The sequence below is a fragment of the Mandrillus leucophaeus genome, unplaced genomic scaffold (genome assembly GCF_000951045.1).
Source record: "Mandrillus leucophaeus isolate KB7577 unplaced genomic scaffold, Mleu.le_1.0 Scaffold383, whole genome shotgun sequence".
Taxonomy (NCBI): domain Eukaryota; kingdom Metazoa; phylum Chordata; class Mammalia; order Primates; family Cercopithecidae; genus Mandrillus; species Mandrillus leucophaeus.
The window spans coordinates 1,984,590-1,997,571 of record NW_012104065.1 but is presented as its reverse complement, the minus strand read 5'-3'; the positions used below and the strand labels follow the sequence as shown (position 1 = coordinate 1,997,571).

At 38.8% G+C, this 12,982-nt stretch overlaps 1 protein-coding gene across 2 annotated transcripts in view; it reads right to left on the bottom strand.

Moving 5' to 3' along the window:
* PTPRO (protein tyrosine phosphatase, receptor type, O) overlaps window positions 1–12,982 on the bottom strand; it is a 283,195-nt gene that overhangs the window by 55,748 nt on the left and 214,465 nt on the right. For both annotated transcript variants that reach the window (XM_011990820.1, XM_011990821.1), the window contains exon 13: window positions 1,901–2,040. In XM_011990820.1, the coding sequence (XP_011846210.1) occupies window positions 1,901–2,040 (140 nt within the window). The remainder of the gene's footprint in view (window positions 1–1,900; window positions 2,041–12,982) is intronic.

The window sequence follows — 12,982 nt, the reverse complement described above, 5'->3', positions numbered from 1 at the left end:
CTACAATGAACATCATTTCACAAATTTGGGAAGACACACACATGTACATATAGAGACACACACATACATATATACACACAATGTATGCATGTAATTTGTATGTATGTGTGAACGTACACATACACATATATTCTTTGCTAGTGCCATATTCTTTGAACTGCTGAGTCAAAAAGTGTACATTTAAAATCTCGATTGCTGAATCAAAAAGTACACATTTAAAATTTTGAAAGCTATTGAAAAATGGTTCTCTATAGGCATTTTTCAAGTTACTCAACTATGGCATCAATGCGTGACAATGCCTGCCTCCCTACATTCTTTCCAACACCATACATTCGCAAACTCTGAGCTTTTCCATTATTACTAGTGAAAATTGTATTTTGTAGTTTTATTTGGCATTTTTTTAACCATAAGTAAGGTTGCTCAATTTTTCATCTGTTCAAGAGACTTCTGTATTTATTTTCCTATGAAATATTTGTTTTGGGTTGTTATCTTTACCTTTTTGACTTGTAGCAATTCTTTATATATTAAGGACACTACTCTTTTGTCTGTATTCTTAGCTTTTATATAATATCCACTAAAACATGGCAACTATCTGCACTAAGAAACATTTAGCATTAACCTATTCTTGAGTCAAGAAAGTTGCTAACTTGGTGGACCCATGACCAGACCAGTGACAAGTACTACTATACAATAGCAAAAGATGAACCAGCATCTTTTTCAAAATAAGATTTTGAAACACCCTTGCATAAAGAGATGACAGCCATCAGCATTTTCTTCCACTTCCTTCCCTTTCACTATTCTATAAAAGAATTATTCTAAGGAAAGACTTTTGCTAACAGGACTCGGTTGTAGTAAGTAGCTAACTAACCATTGTTTTCTTAAAGGAAGGCATCACTGTAGTTATAGAGAAGAAAATCCATTATTGGCAGAGCAGTTATTCTCCAAATGGATTCTTAGAATAGGGAAAATTCAGCTGTTCAGTACAAATCAACAAGAGATACATTCATAGAAGGGAATCTCAAAAGGAGAAAGGAATCAAAGCAAATTATCTTAGCATTCAATATGAAAAGATTTGCACTCCCAGCAATCCTTTTTTCTTCTCAATCTCATGAACTTCATTATTTAAAAAAGATCAATTACTTATGTTCACAGTATTAGTCTACACACTGTATTATGTAAAATCCCTAACAAATCTGTCCTTTTCCTTCCACCTCTGGCTGTGAAATATTTTTTCCTTGTGGCATTGCCACTCCTAGAACTGCAGGTTCATCTCTTTCCTTGCATTCATTCTGACCTGGTGAACAGTTCTGTTTATCATATCTGCCATTTGTAATTCTAGAACTTTAGCAACAGCCTTCTCTCGGTCTTCATTTTGCAGCAAGACTGTCCTGCTTACAAACTAGATATGCATGTTTCTTTTAAATTCTCTTGATAATATGGACCTCTCTTCTGGTGCTTATATTTTACTTTACTTTTTTTCTATACTTATGCAATGTCCACACCATATAAAAATGTTTTGAAGGCAAATATTGATTCTATCATGTGTGTTCTATACAGTGCCTTTTATATATTTGGAAATTGGTTCATATTTGTTAAATTATATTTTATATGGTAGGGTCTTCCTTCCCTTGATCAATTCAATGGCCTATGACCTTTATTCCTTTGTCTGACCTGGAGTGGCTTATGAATTAGGAACAGGCGATACAGACAAAGATAAACGTTCTCAACAACTTGTGGGCTTGGTCTAAGCATCCTGTTAGTTTCTATCCCTGAAACACAAAAGAGCAAATAAACAGTTTTCATTTGATATAGCTCAAAGAAATAGAAGATTCTTATTTTGCCCAGATAATTAGCCTTAATTAAAATTAACTGAGAAAAGGTAGATCAAAAGGTACAGTACCTGAAGTTTGGTTTTCTGACTGGAGCCAACTTGTTGACAGAAAACTTCAAAGAAATCAGCTACTCCCTCTTCCACCCACAGCAAAGTCACTGAAGTCTGGGTTTTGTTCACTGCGAAGAGTGATTTTGGTGGAGCTGGTTCTGAGCAAAAAAAAAAAAAGTTTTTAAAAAATTTAATTTAATTTACTAAGTGTATTCTTTCTTCTTTCACTAATAAGCAGGTGAAGCATCCCCCAAATTCAAATATAGGTAGGTAAGAGCACCATAAAGACTTCGTATTGCTTTTGAAATATGTCCTTTCATAAAGATAGCTATCTAACTTGGAAGGCAGAATATATTGCCTTTTCCCCCTTGCATTGTTTTACTTCTCTTTTCGGAACACTTCTGTTTTCTACTTCAGTTTCATCACAGACATAATCTATTAATAGTTTCTGTGTCATTTATACCGGAGTTAGCATTGCCCTGATTACATAGAACTTTCTGGATGAGAAACAAAAATCTGCACTTGATAAAGGTGGAGAAAAATGAAATTTGGTGTGTTTCCTTCTAATGATGAGATGCAGTTTGGTATTTAGCCAACAACCTGTCTTCCTTTCTCTGGAAACTATTTGGAACAATTCAGACAGAAAAAATGGCTGCTTGAAAATGTAGTCAAAATTAAAAAAGATAAAGCTAAACAGATAGTATGATTTTTTTTTTTTTTTTTTTTTTTTTTGAGGTGGGGTCTCACTCTGTCACCTAGGCTGGAGTGCAGTATTGCGAACACAGCTCACTGCAGCCTCATCTTCCTTGGCTCAAGTGATCCTTCTGCCTCAACTTCCCAAGTAACTGGGAATACCTGGCTTATTTTTGTATTTTTTTTATAGAGACAGAGTTTTGCCATGTTGCTCAGGCTGGTCTCAAACTCCTGGGCTTCAGCAATCCACCCGCTTTGGCCTCCCAAAGTACTGGGATTACAGGTGTGAGTCATCATGCCCGGCTGATAATATAATTTTTTAAGAAAATAATTGATAGAAGAGGATTGGACGATTAATAAAATGTTAGAGATAAATTTTTATCTTAGACATTTTATCTTAATAATAAATAAATCCATTTGTCCAGGAAGCTGTGTTGTCTGTCCTCTTCATACTTATTTCTAGTAATTGAGTCACTGGCATTGTTCTCTTGAGACCAAAAAACCCTGCCTGTTCCTCAGTTCTAATAGTCATCTTCTGTCTCATTCTCCATTCCCGAATGTCTCCTGGTCTTCTGCCTGTGACGCTGTCTTTTGAATGTTGTCTTTCCCTCCAAGTTCCCCAGTATGCAGAGTGCTGTGCCTGAACTCAAGGTCTTGAGCTGGGGTCCCTATTACCTGCTCTCAGACCCCCTGACATTGCTTATTTGAACATACTGTATCTTGCTGCTAGGTTCACATAACAGCATCCTCCATCCACCTGTATGTGCCTGTCAGACAACTACCCACTGTTGTAGGTTTCTTCCTGCTTGTTACTTGGATTTTTTCATTTTCTGTCCCACTCCCCTAAGTCTGTTCTCCAGCTCCTATGCTTTAGAGGTGCTTGAAAGAGTCCTGTCGGCCATTTCACTGCTTTGACAGGTACACATCTTTGTGTGGGAAGATTTGAACCTTGTTTCTAGAATATCATCATTATGGCTCTGCCCAGGACCAAGAAGTATGTCAAAATCATTCTTGACATGATTTATCATAGATCGCCTAAACTTATATCCAACTAAAAAGAAGCATGTTTCTTTTCTGCAGCAACTTGACAAGGTTAGACAGAAGAGTTGAAGGAGGGAAGAGATGAGTTCATCTTAGACAAGCAAAATCCACAATAGATGTCAGGACCGCTTTTTCACTTGTCATGAGTTGTCCAGTTCTCCCCACATTGTATTGTCCCACTTCTGCTCTGATGAAGACTGCCAGTGAAACACAGAGGTTAATTTCCACTTCTCACTTCCTTTATAACTGCCATTGCTAATAGGAGTATGTCCTTCAGGGATCCTGACTCATGTGGAACTTGGATCTATGGAACCAAGTGTGAAGTTGTTGGGGGCATAGATGAATGGTTAGTTAGGCTGAGCCTGGGCTTTTCATTTTTAAAAATGCACACTACAGAATTGTTCCTCAGACACAACTCTGAGGCTCTTCCCTTATTTCTCAGTCCCAGAGAGCACATCTTCTAAAAAGTCTTGTTACCTTTTCCTTTAATCTTTTTTTTTTTCTTGAGACAGAGTCTTGCTCTGTCACCAGGCTGGAGTGCCGTGGTGCAATCTCGGCTCACTGCAACCTCCGCCTCCCAGGTTCAAAAAATTCTCCTGCCACAGCCTCCTGAGTAGCTGGGACTACAGGCGTGTGCCACCATACCCAGCTAATTTTTTTTTGTTTTTTTAGTAGAGACGGGGTTTCACCATGTTGGCCAGGATAGTCTCGATCTCCTGACCTTGTGATCTGCCTGCCTTGGCCTCCCAAAATGCTGGGAGCTGGGATTACAGGCATGAGCCACCACGCCCGGCCTCCTTTGATATATTTTTAAATTATATTGCATGTCCAGACTTTTGTCATCACACTCATTGATCATCACAAATGTGCTGTACCTCTTTTTCCCTGGCTCTAATAAGTTCTTTCTTCATTTTGTCAATGATGGATGAAAATCACCTTCAAATGCCATTTTGCCATGTAAAATCCTATCTGTGCATTGTCTGTGGTATCAGATCCAAACATACCATGTCTTTAAGATCCTGCTTAAATTGACTGCATGCTATCCATCCAGCTTCACCACCATTCCTAACACAGAGATGTGCTGCCTCCTGGGAAAGCTGGTCTTCTCACTGACCTTCAGAGGGGCAGTGCTCTGTGTCAGCCCACGTTTACGTTCAATCACTATGCTCTTTATTCTGCTCATTCGAAGATTAAGAAAAAGCCTTACCACCTCCTTGAAGTCTCATTTGGTGACTCTTTCTCTTGATGATTTATCCCTTCTCTGACATTCTACTGCCTTTAATTATTTCCTATGTAATCTATGCGAGTGAAGGCCTGACTCTAGTAGATCCTATTAGACTCTTTAAGAACAGGGGTCATATGTTATAAATGACTTTGTCTTCATTTGAAGTAGCCACCTATAGGTACTCAATAAATCTTATTTATCGGCTGATTTAAAACATGAGTCAAGATTCATCAACCAAAAGAGGAGGATTCAAGCCCCAGGCAAGACCAGACACGCTGGGGTTGTATCTTAATGTTTTCTTCTGTTTTTATGGTGATCATGTAGATAAAATTATCGAATTTCAGGGACAGAGTCAAGAACTATCATGAATTATTGCAAGAGCTCCAAGTGGTCCAAGGAATACGACATGAATACTGCAGTGAGGGTTTCCTTTGTTCTGGCTGAGAATGTGGCTGTAGGTGACACAATCCTCAGGAAAATCTAAAGGTCTGGGACATTTAACAGCCACATAACAAATTTTTCTTTTTGGGTGGACTATGAGGGCAATGGATTATTTCAAGGTCCCTGCACCTGTTATCACTGTGCTCTTTTTCTGAAAGATGTTTACATGTCAGCTCTGTAGGTCAATGAATAACATACACGAATCACCTGCTTGAGGACTGTTCAGGTTCTTCGTGATAGGTGTGCTTCCCTAAATTAATCAGGCAAAAATTTAACTCTGGTATCCCAAAGGAAACAAAGAAAGTTATTACAATTTATTGTTATTATAATTATGAACTTATTACTATGACAAGATTTCACAAGTGAAAGTATAATTGAATTGGGAGTGCTTTTAATTAGATTTTCCTATTCAAGACAACAACTGTCCCAGGAAATGTTTTAAAATGTAAGAATTGGAATGTGAATTGTCCAGCACAGCCACTAGCCACATGTAGTTGTTGTGTACTTGAAATGTGGCTAGTCTAAATTGATAGGTGCTGCAAATAAATGTAAAATACAGACAGAATTTCGAAGACCTAGTATGAAAAAAGAATAAAATATCCCATTAATAATTACTCATATTGATTACATGTTGGAACAATATGACGTTGAATATATTTGGTTACATAAACTATATTGAATTCAATGTTACCTGTTTCTTTTTACTAATTTTTAATGTGGCTACTAGAAAACTGAAAATTATACATGTGGCTCTTACTATGTTTCAAATGAACAGGACTGAGTTAGAGCATTTCTTCTTATTGCCTAGAGTAGAAGTCTGGAAATTCCTGGCAAAAACTGGCTGGAGCGATCCCACATTTCATGAGAAGTCAAGGCCAGCTCAGTGCCACAGCCTAGGATGGTTTAGATCAAGCTTGTACAACCCATGGCCCGTAGGCCACATGCCGCCCAGAATGGCTTTGGATGCAGCCCAACACAAATTCATAAACTTTCTCAAAACATTGTGAGATATTTTGCAATTTTTTTTTTTGATTCATCAGTGTTAGTATATTTTATGTGTGGCCCAAGACAATTCTTTTTCCAATGTGGCACATGGAAGCCGAAAGCCAAAAGGCTGGTTTACATGACTCATGTTCTCCATCCTCAGAGGCACAAAATTAAAGTGGATAGTGGCTAAATATTATTTAGGCAATTGCATATGATAGGGAATACAACGACATCAAAAGCATTTTGATTGCTTTCTATCTTTGTTATGGGATGAATTATATCCCCTCCCTCTAAATTCATATACTGAAACCCTAACCCTCAGTACCTTAGAATGTGACTGAATTTCATTATTATTATTATTATTTTGAGGCGGAGTCTTGCTCTGTCGCCCAGGCTGGAGTGCAGTGGCATGATCTTGGCTCACTGCAACCTCCACCTCCCAGATTCAAGCGATCTTCTCACCTCAGCCTCCTGAGTAGCTGGGACTACAGGGGCCTGCCACCATGCTGGGCTAATTTTTGTATTTTTAGTAGAGACATGGTTTCACCATGTTGGCCACGCTAGTCTCGAACTCCTGACCTCAAGTGATCCACCCACCTGGGCCTCCCAAAGTGTTGGGATTACAGGCATGAGCCACCACATCCGGGGTGAATAGGGCTTTTAAAGAGGTGATTAATTTAAATGAAACTGTTAGCATATGTCCTAATCGAATCAGACCGGTGTCCTTATAAGAGGAGGAAATATAGACAGTAAAGAGATGTATGTGCACAAAGAAAAGACCGAGTGAGGACACAGTTACAAAGTGATCATCTGCAAGCCTCAGGAGAAGCCTACTCTGCTCACAGGTGGACCCTGAACTTCCGGACTCCAGATCTGTGAGAAAACAAATTTCTGTTGTTTAAGCCACACAGTCTGTGGTATTTTGCTATGACAGCCCTAGCAAACTAATACAGTCTCTCACTATTCAAAATACCAAATTTGTCCCTTTCTGCACATGAGGGTTTAAACCCTATAAAATATCAAATATAGTCTATCTTCTAAAGCAGAAGGATAGGAAAACCCCAATAATGTTGTGAAGAGTAAATGAAATTTAAGACAACGTATACACAAACACTTTATATAATGTAAAGTCATGTAGATATTAGTTATAGAACATCTCCTACTGCTTTTTATCTCTCTAAATGACATTTTCAATCTTAACATTTTCAATATTCTCATGCTCCAAAATGTCAAATTTCCTTTTGTTTGAAATAATTTCACAGTCCATGATATTTGGTGTGAGTACCTATGTATATTGGTAAAGGGGACTGACATACCATTTTCATAAAATGAGGTATAGATATGGGGTTGTTTGCTTTTAAATATCCTCTAAAAGCTTTCTAACATTGCTGGTGTTCCACTCAACTAGCTGGCCCTCCCTATTTTTTCTTCTCTTTCATTCCATACCTGTCTGGGTTTGGACTGGGAATCCAATCTAATTTTAGAAGAAAATCAAGTACCATGCATAGAATATGGGCAGACTGGAAGGCTGAAGGCCATCTCTACCATTTAATTTAGATTGGATTATGAGAGGCTCAAGCTGTTGCCTAGGCTCTCTGGGGAGTGAAAGTGACCTTCCTGAAGTACGAGCTAGTGTCTGATTCTTATTCTGCGCTCTGGCAGCAAATCTCTTCCTTTTCTCGGGAATTCCAAAGGGAATAGTCAGATGTAATATTTAGCCTAGGAGCAGAATGTACTGTGTTTATTGTCTAAAACCCATCTTTCTCTGAGAGCTATTACATTGTTTCTTCTTTTAATGTGACTCATTAATTTAGCTGCCTAGGGAATAATGTTTATGAGAACAAGATTATATCCATAAGGACCAGCATGGTGAGTCATTTTACAAATGTGTGACATTGGTAATAAGGAAAATTAAGTAGAAAAGCATTGTTAATATTATCTTAATCCATGACCCACATAACAAAATTTATTTTCAATCTTTAGCCTCACTGATCACAATTTTCTAGGATGCTCTTCATATGCAAAGCATAATTGTTAACATCTACATTGTAATAAGTCTTTTAAATTTATTTTTATTTTCCTCAACTCAAGCAACTCTATATTAAGCAGTATAAGTCATATAGCATATTCGACTTGGCCAAAGGAAGCATCTGCAACTTAAGCAGTGTAGGCTGCAGAAATTATGCTCAAGTTGGTGAAATAACATCTGCAAAAGAAAGCACTATCTGAAAGGAAAATAAACAAGAGGTACAGAAATTATTCAGGGTGAGTTGAGATTGATAAGCAATGAAATTAAGGAGAGAAATATTTATATTAAACAGCAGAAGCCTTTGTTAGACCTGAAGTTTATTCGACCTTTTCTTGTTGACTTAGGGAAATTATTTTCCTAGATACATTTAACATGTAATTTGAACATTTTAAAAAAATACCAGGAAATAAAAAAAAATTCAGGCAAAAATTCAGGCAAATATTTAGCACCTGAGAACACATTAAATTATGAGGCCTTTTTCCTATATATAAAAATAAAATTTTCTCAGGAGTTGGAAATGTCTGTCATTTTCATTACTTTTTAACTATATTCTTTTTTTTTTTTTTGAGACAGAGTCTTACTCGGACACCCAGACTGGAGTGCAGTGGCGCAATCTCGGCACACAGCAACCTCTGCTCCCGGGTTCAAAAAATTCTCCTGCCTCAGCGTCCTGAATAGCTGGGATTACAGGTACCCACAACTATGCCCAGCTAATTTTTGTATTTTTAGTAGAAACAGGGTTTCACCATGTTGGCCAGGCTGTTCTAGAGCTCCTGACCTCAAGTAGTCTGCCTGCCTCGGCCTCCCAAAGTGCTGGGATTACAGGCAGTGAGCCACCATGCCCAGCCTTACCTATATTCTTTATGGATTAGAGATAGCAAGTATAATATGCTCTCTGTGAATCACTAGGTGGGTTGACAGTTTTAGTACCTTACGTAACTTCTAAAGATCAATAGAGTTTTTCAGAGAAAGCTCCCATTTAACATTACTTAGTTTCTTTTTCTTTTGAATTTTTAAAAATTTGCATATGTTTATGGGATACTAGTGTAATTTCGTTACATGCACAGATTGCATAGTGGTGAAGTCAGGGCTTTCAGGATATTCATTACCTACATAACATACATTGTACCTACTAAATAATTTCCTATCATCCACCCACTTCCCACCCCTTCACCCTTCTGATTCTCTTCACTTGGTTTCAAAACAAATATCTGAATTCCTCCTTTTTGATGATTCCAGGAATATATGCTTTTACTTAGCATTTTTATTTTGTTAGGAGTCATATATTGCAAAATTCTTAGAAAAAGATCAGTACTTTTATTGCGTCATTAATCTTGTTGCTTTTATTCTGAACTCAGGTATGGAACGAAATTCTAAAAGTTGAAGGAGCATAAAGGATCATCTAGCCCAGACTCATTTTATAGATAGGAAGCTGGAATTCAGAGGGTCTGAGTTACTTTGCTATGGTAACAGAATATGATGGCAAGGGCAAGAACTGGGATCCACACCTCTGGACTCCTAATTAAGGGGAAACAACTGGTTTCCTCCCAGTCAGTGAGTTTCCCGTTCAGTTGCGTATAAGTGGGGATGACAAGCCCTCCTGAAAGTCCCTTTGCTTAGAAGACCAACTTTTCCAGAGTCGGCACCTGCTCAGGTATTTAGGTCAGTGCCAGACTTCACAGCCATTGCCCTATGTGTCCATCTTTCAGATTCTTCCAATACATTGGAGAGGATCATGTACCTGCAGAATATGCAGTACCTTATGATGGGCAGGAGAGATGCCTTTAAAGAAGCTTTAAAGTGGGCCAGGCGCAGTGGCTTACGCCTGTAATCCCAGCATTGTGGGAGGCATTTGTGGATGGATCATGAGGTCAGGGTTCGAGACTAGCCTGACCAAAATGGTGAAACCCCCATCTCTACTAAAAATACAAAAATTAGCCGGGCGTGGTGGTGCACGCCTATAATCCCAGCTACTTGGGAGGCTGAGGCAGGAGAATCGCTTGAACCCGGCAGGTGGAGGTTGCAGTGAACAGAGGTCAGGCCACTGCACTCCAGCCTGGATGACAGACTGAGACTCCGTCTCAAAAAAAAAAAAGAAAGAAGCACTAAAGCAGTTTGGCATGCCTCTGGACAGTTGACAAACCACAGTGACACTCAGAAAACTGCAGTGAGGAGGGGTATATTGAGGTGAGGGATTGGTTAGTGTCAGGCCCAGGTACAGAGCCATGGGACCATGGCATGGCTATCACTGAGAGCCTAAATCTGCAAACAATTCTTGCATGGGGGTGCTGGCCATGGAGGTATATATCAGAAGAGCAGCACGACAGGTATTGCCCCCTACAAACTGAAAGAACATGCATATGTTTATCTTACAAGAAGTCAATCAAAAGAAACCATCCATAAGTTGCCATCATGACCTTCACTCTTCTCACGGTCCTATTAATGCCTATACTCTCTGTCTGTCATTGTCTTCCTGAAGATATATCCAGACTGAATCCTTCCACTGGCTCCCTGGGTTCCATCTCCTCTCTCCAATCAAGGACATCACACCAAGTCTCACCTCTAACTATCCTCCGTCAACAGTTTTCTCTGTTTTGTTGAATCATTTTGCTTAGCCTACAGACAAGCTGCTTTCAGTCACTTAAAGAAACCAAAATAAAAACAAAAAACTAACAAAAACTCTTGGATTCTTCTATCCTTTAGCTCCTGTGCATTTTCTCTCCTTCCCTTTATAATATAATCCTCAAAGGTTTTGTTATTCTAGCTATTTTGTGGTTTTCTCCTTTCATTCTCTTTGAACATCTTTTAATTAGATTTTTTTTTCTGTCACCATGGCACCCAAATACCTCTCTCAAAATCACCAGTGACTTCTGGGCTGCTAAAATCGGTGGTCAATTCTCATTCCTCATCTTACCAGATGTTTTCACAGGTTTGACCTGGGCAATCTCCATTCACTGAGGCGCTCTCTTCCCTTGGCTCCTGGGACAGGACACTTTTCTGTGCTTTTCCTTGCTTCCCTGGCCAATGCTCCTCAGTCTCTTTTGCTGGTTTTTACTCACTATCTCCACATCTTAAAGTTGGAATGGCCCAGGGCTTAGTTCCTGGATAGCATTATTTTTTCTTTATTGAGTCTTTGTTAACTCATCACATCTGTCTCCTTCCTACACTCAAATTTATATTTTCAGTCCTGAAGTCTTCACTGAATCCAAGCCCTTTTATCTAACTGCCTGCTCAGTATTTGTTATTTAATGATTTCACAGGAACCTTCAAAATGTTGGCCCATCCAGACCTGAATTTCTGACATTGCCCCCCAACCAGCCTCTCCCATAACCTTTTCCAAGTAATAAATAAAACCTCTGTCTTTCCAATTGCTCAGGCCCCAAATCTTGGTGGGTCTCTAGGCTTCTTTCATTCATTCATAGACAACATCTAAGTCCATCAGTAGATTCTCTCAGCAACACCTTCAAAATAAATTTTGAATCTGACCACTTTTCATCTCCTGTGTGGTTCCCAGTCTGACCTAAACAAGTATAATCTCTTATCTGGACAGACTCAATGTTCTTTAAACTTGAAGGTGATCATGTAATTTATCAGAGGTGTCCACACAGGAACATTTTTGGGGCAGAAAAGCCTTGCCCCAAATCCTAAAGAGGATTACTGCCTTTTAACTAATCCATAAGAAGTGTAAAGTGGGATTGTCTAAGGCAAGAGGGATGTATGGTCATATTACCTAGTCGGTTCCCTCCTGCCCTTATCCTTGCTCTGAACAATCTATTATCACCAGAGTGACACAGTGCAACCCGTTAGGTTATGTGCTTCTGCTTAAAGCATGCAACAGAGATTCATCTCACTCACAGGAAAGTGTCTTTTCAATGACCCTACGTGCTCTGTTCCCTTGCTACCTCTCTGCCCAATTTCTATGACTCTCCACTTTGTTTGTTCCACTCCAGCCACACTGCCTGCTTGCCTTTCCTCGAACTTGCCAGGAACACTACTGCCTCCAGAGCTGTGCACCTGTGGTTCCCTCTGCCTACAGAATCTCATCCCAGTGATCTCTTTGGCTTACTCCCTCATTTCCTTTAGGCTCTGACTCAAACATCACCTTCACAGTGATACTTATTGTACTCCCCACAAAAATAGCACCCATCCCCCATAGCGCTTCCTATCCTCTTTTCCTCTTTCACTTTTCTCCATGACACTTATCACCATTTAACATTCTTATATTTATGTTTATCATCTCCTTTTCTCCATTAGAATGAGAGTTGACATTTTTGTCAGTTTTGTTCATTTCTGTGTGCTCAGAACCAAGAAGAGTGTGTGGCATATAGTAAATGCTAAATAAATATTCGATATTCGCTGATTTACAGGATGAATAATTTTTTTAAAAAAAAGTATAAGACCTTAAGCATTTTATTAGCTTCTTTCTAGCTGACTGGCGGCCTAGAGATTTCTATATATCTATATCTATATCTGTATTTGAGAGAGACAGAGAGAAAAAGCCTACTATTCCCCAAATACTTAACATTTCAAAGTATTTTGATTTTTTCCTTGTCCATAGCCAAGTTATGTTTTAAGGATTTCTAATCTCTATAAAAGTTTCTATGACTGAGATTAAGAAAATCAAGCCAATATCCCTAAGACCAAATTCCAAAAGAGGAACAGAAAGTCACAAAAGTGGGTGTGA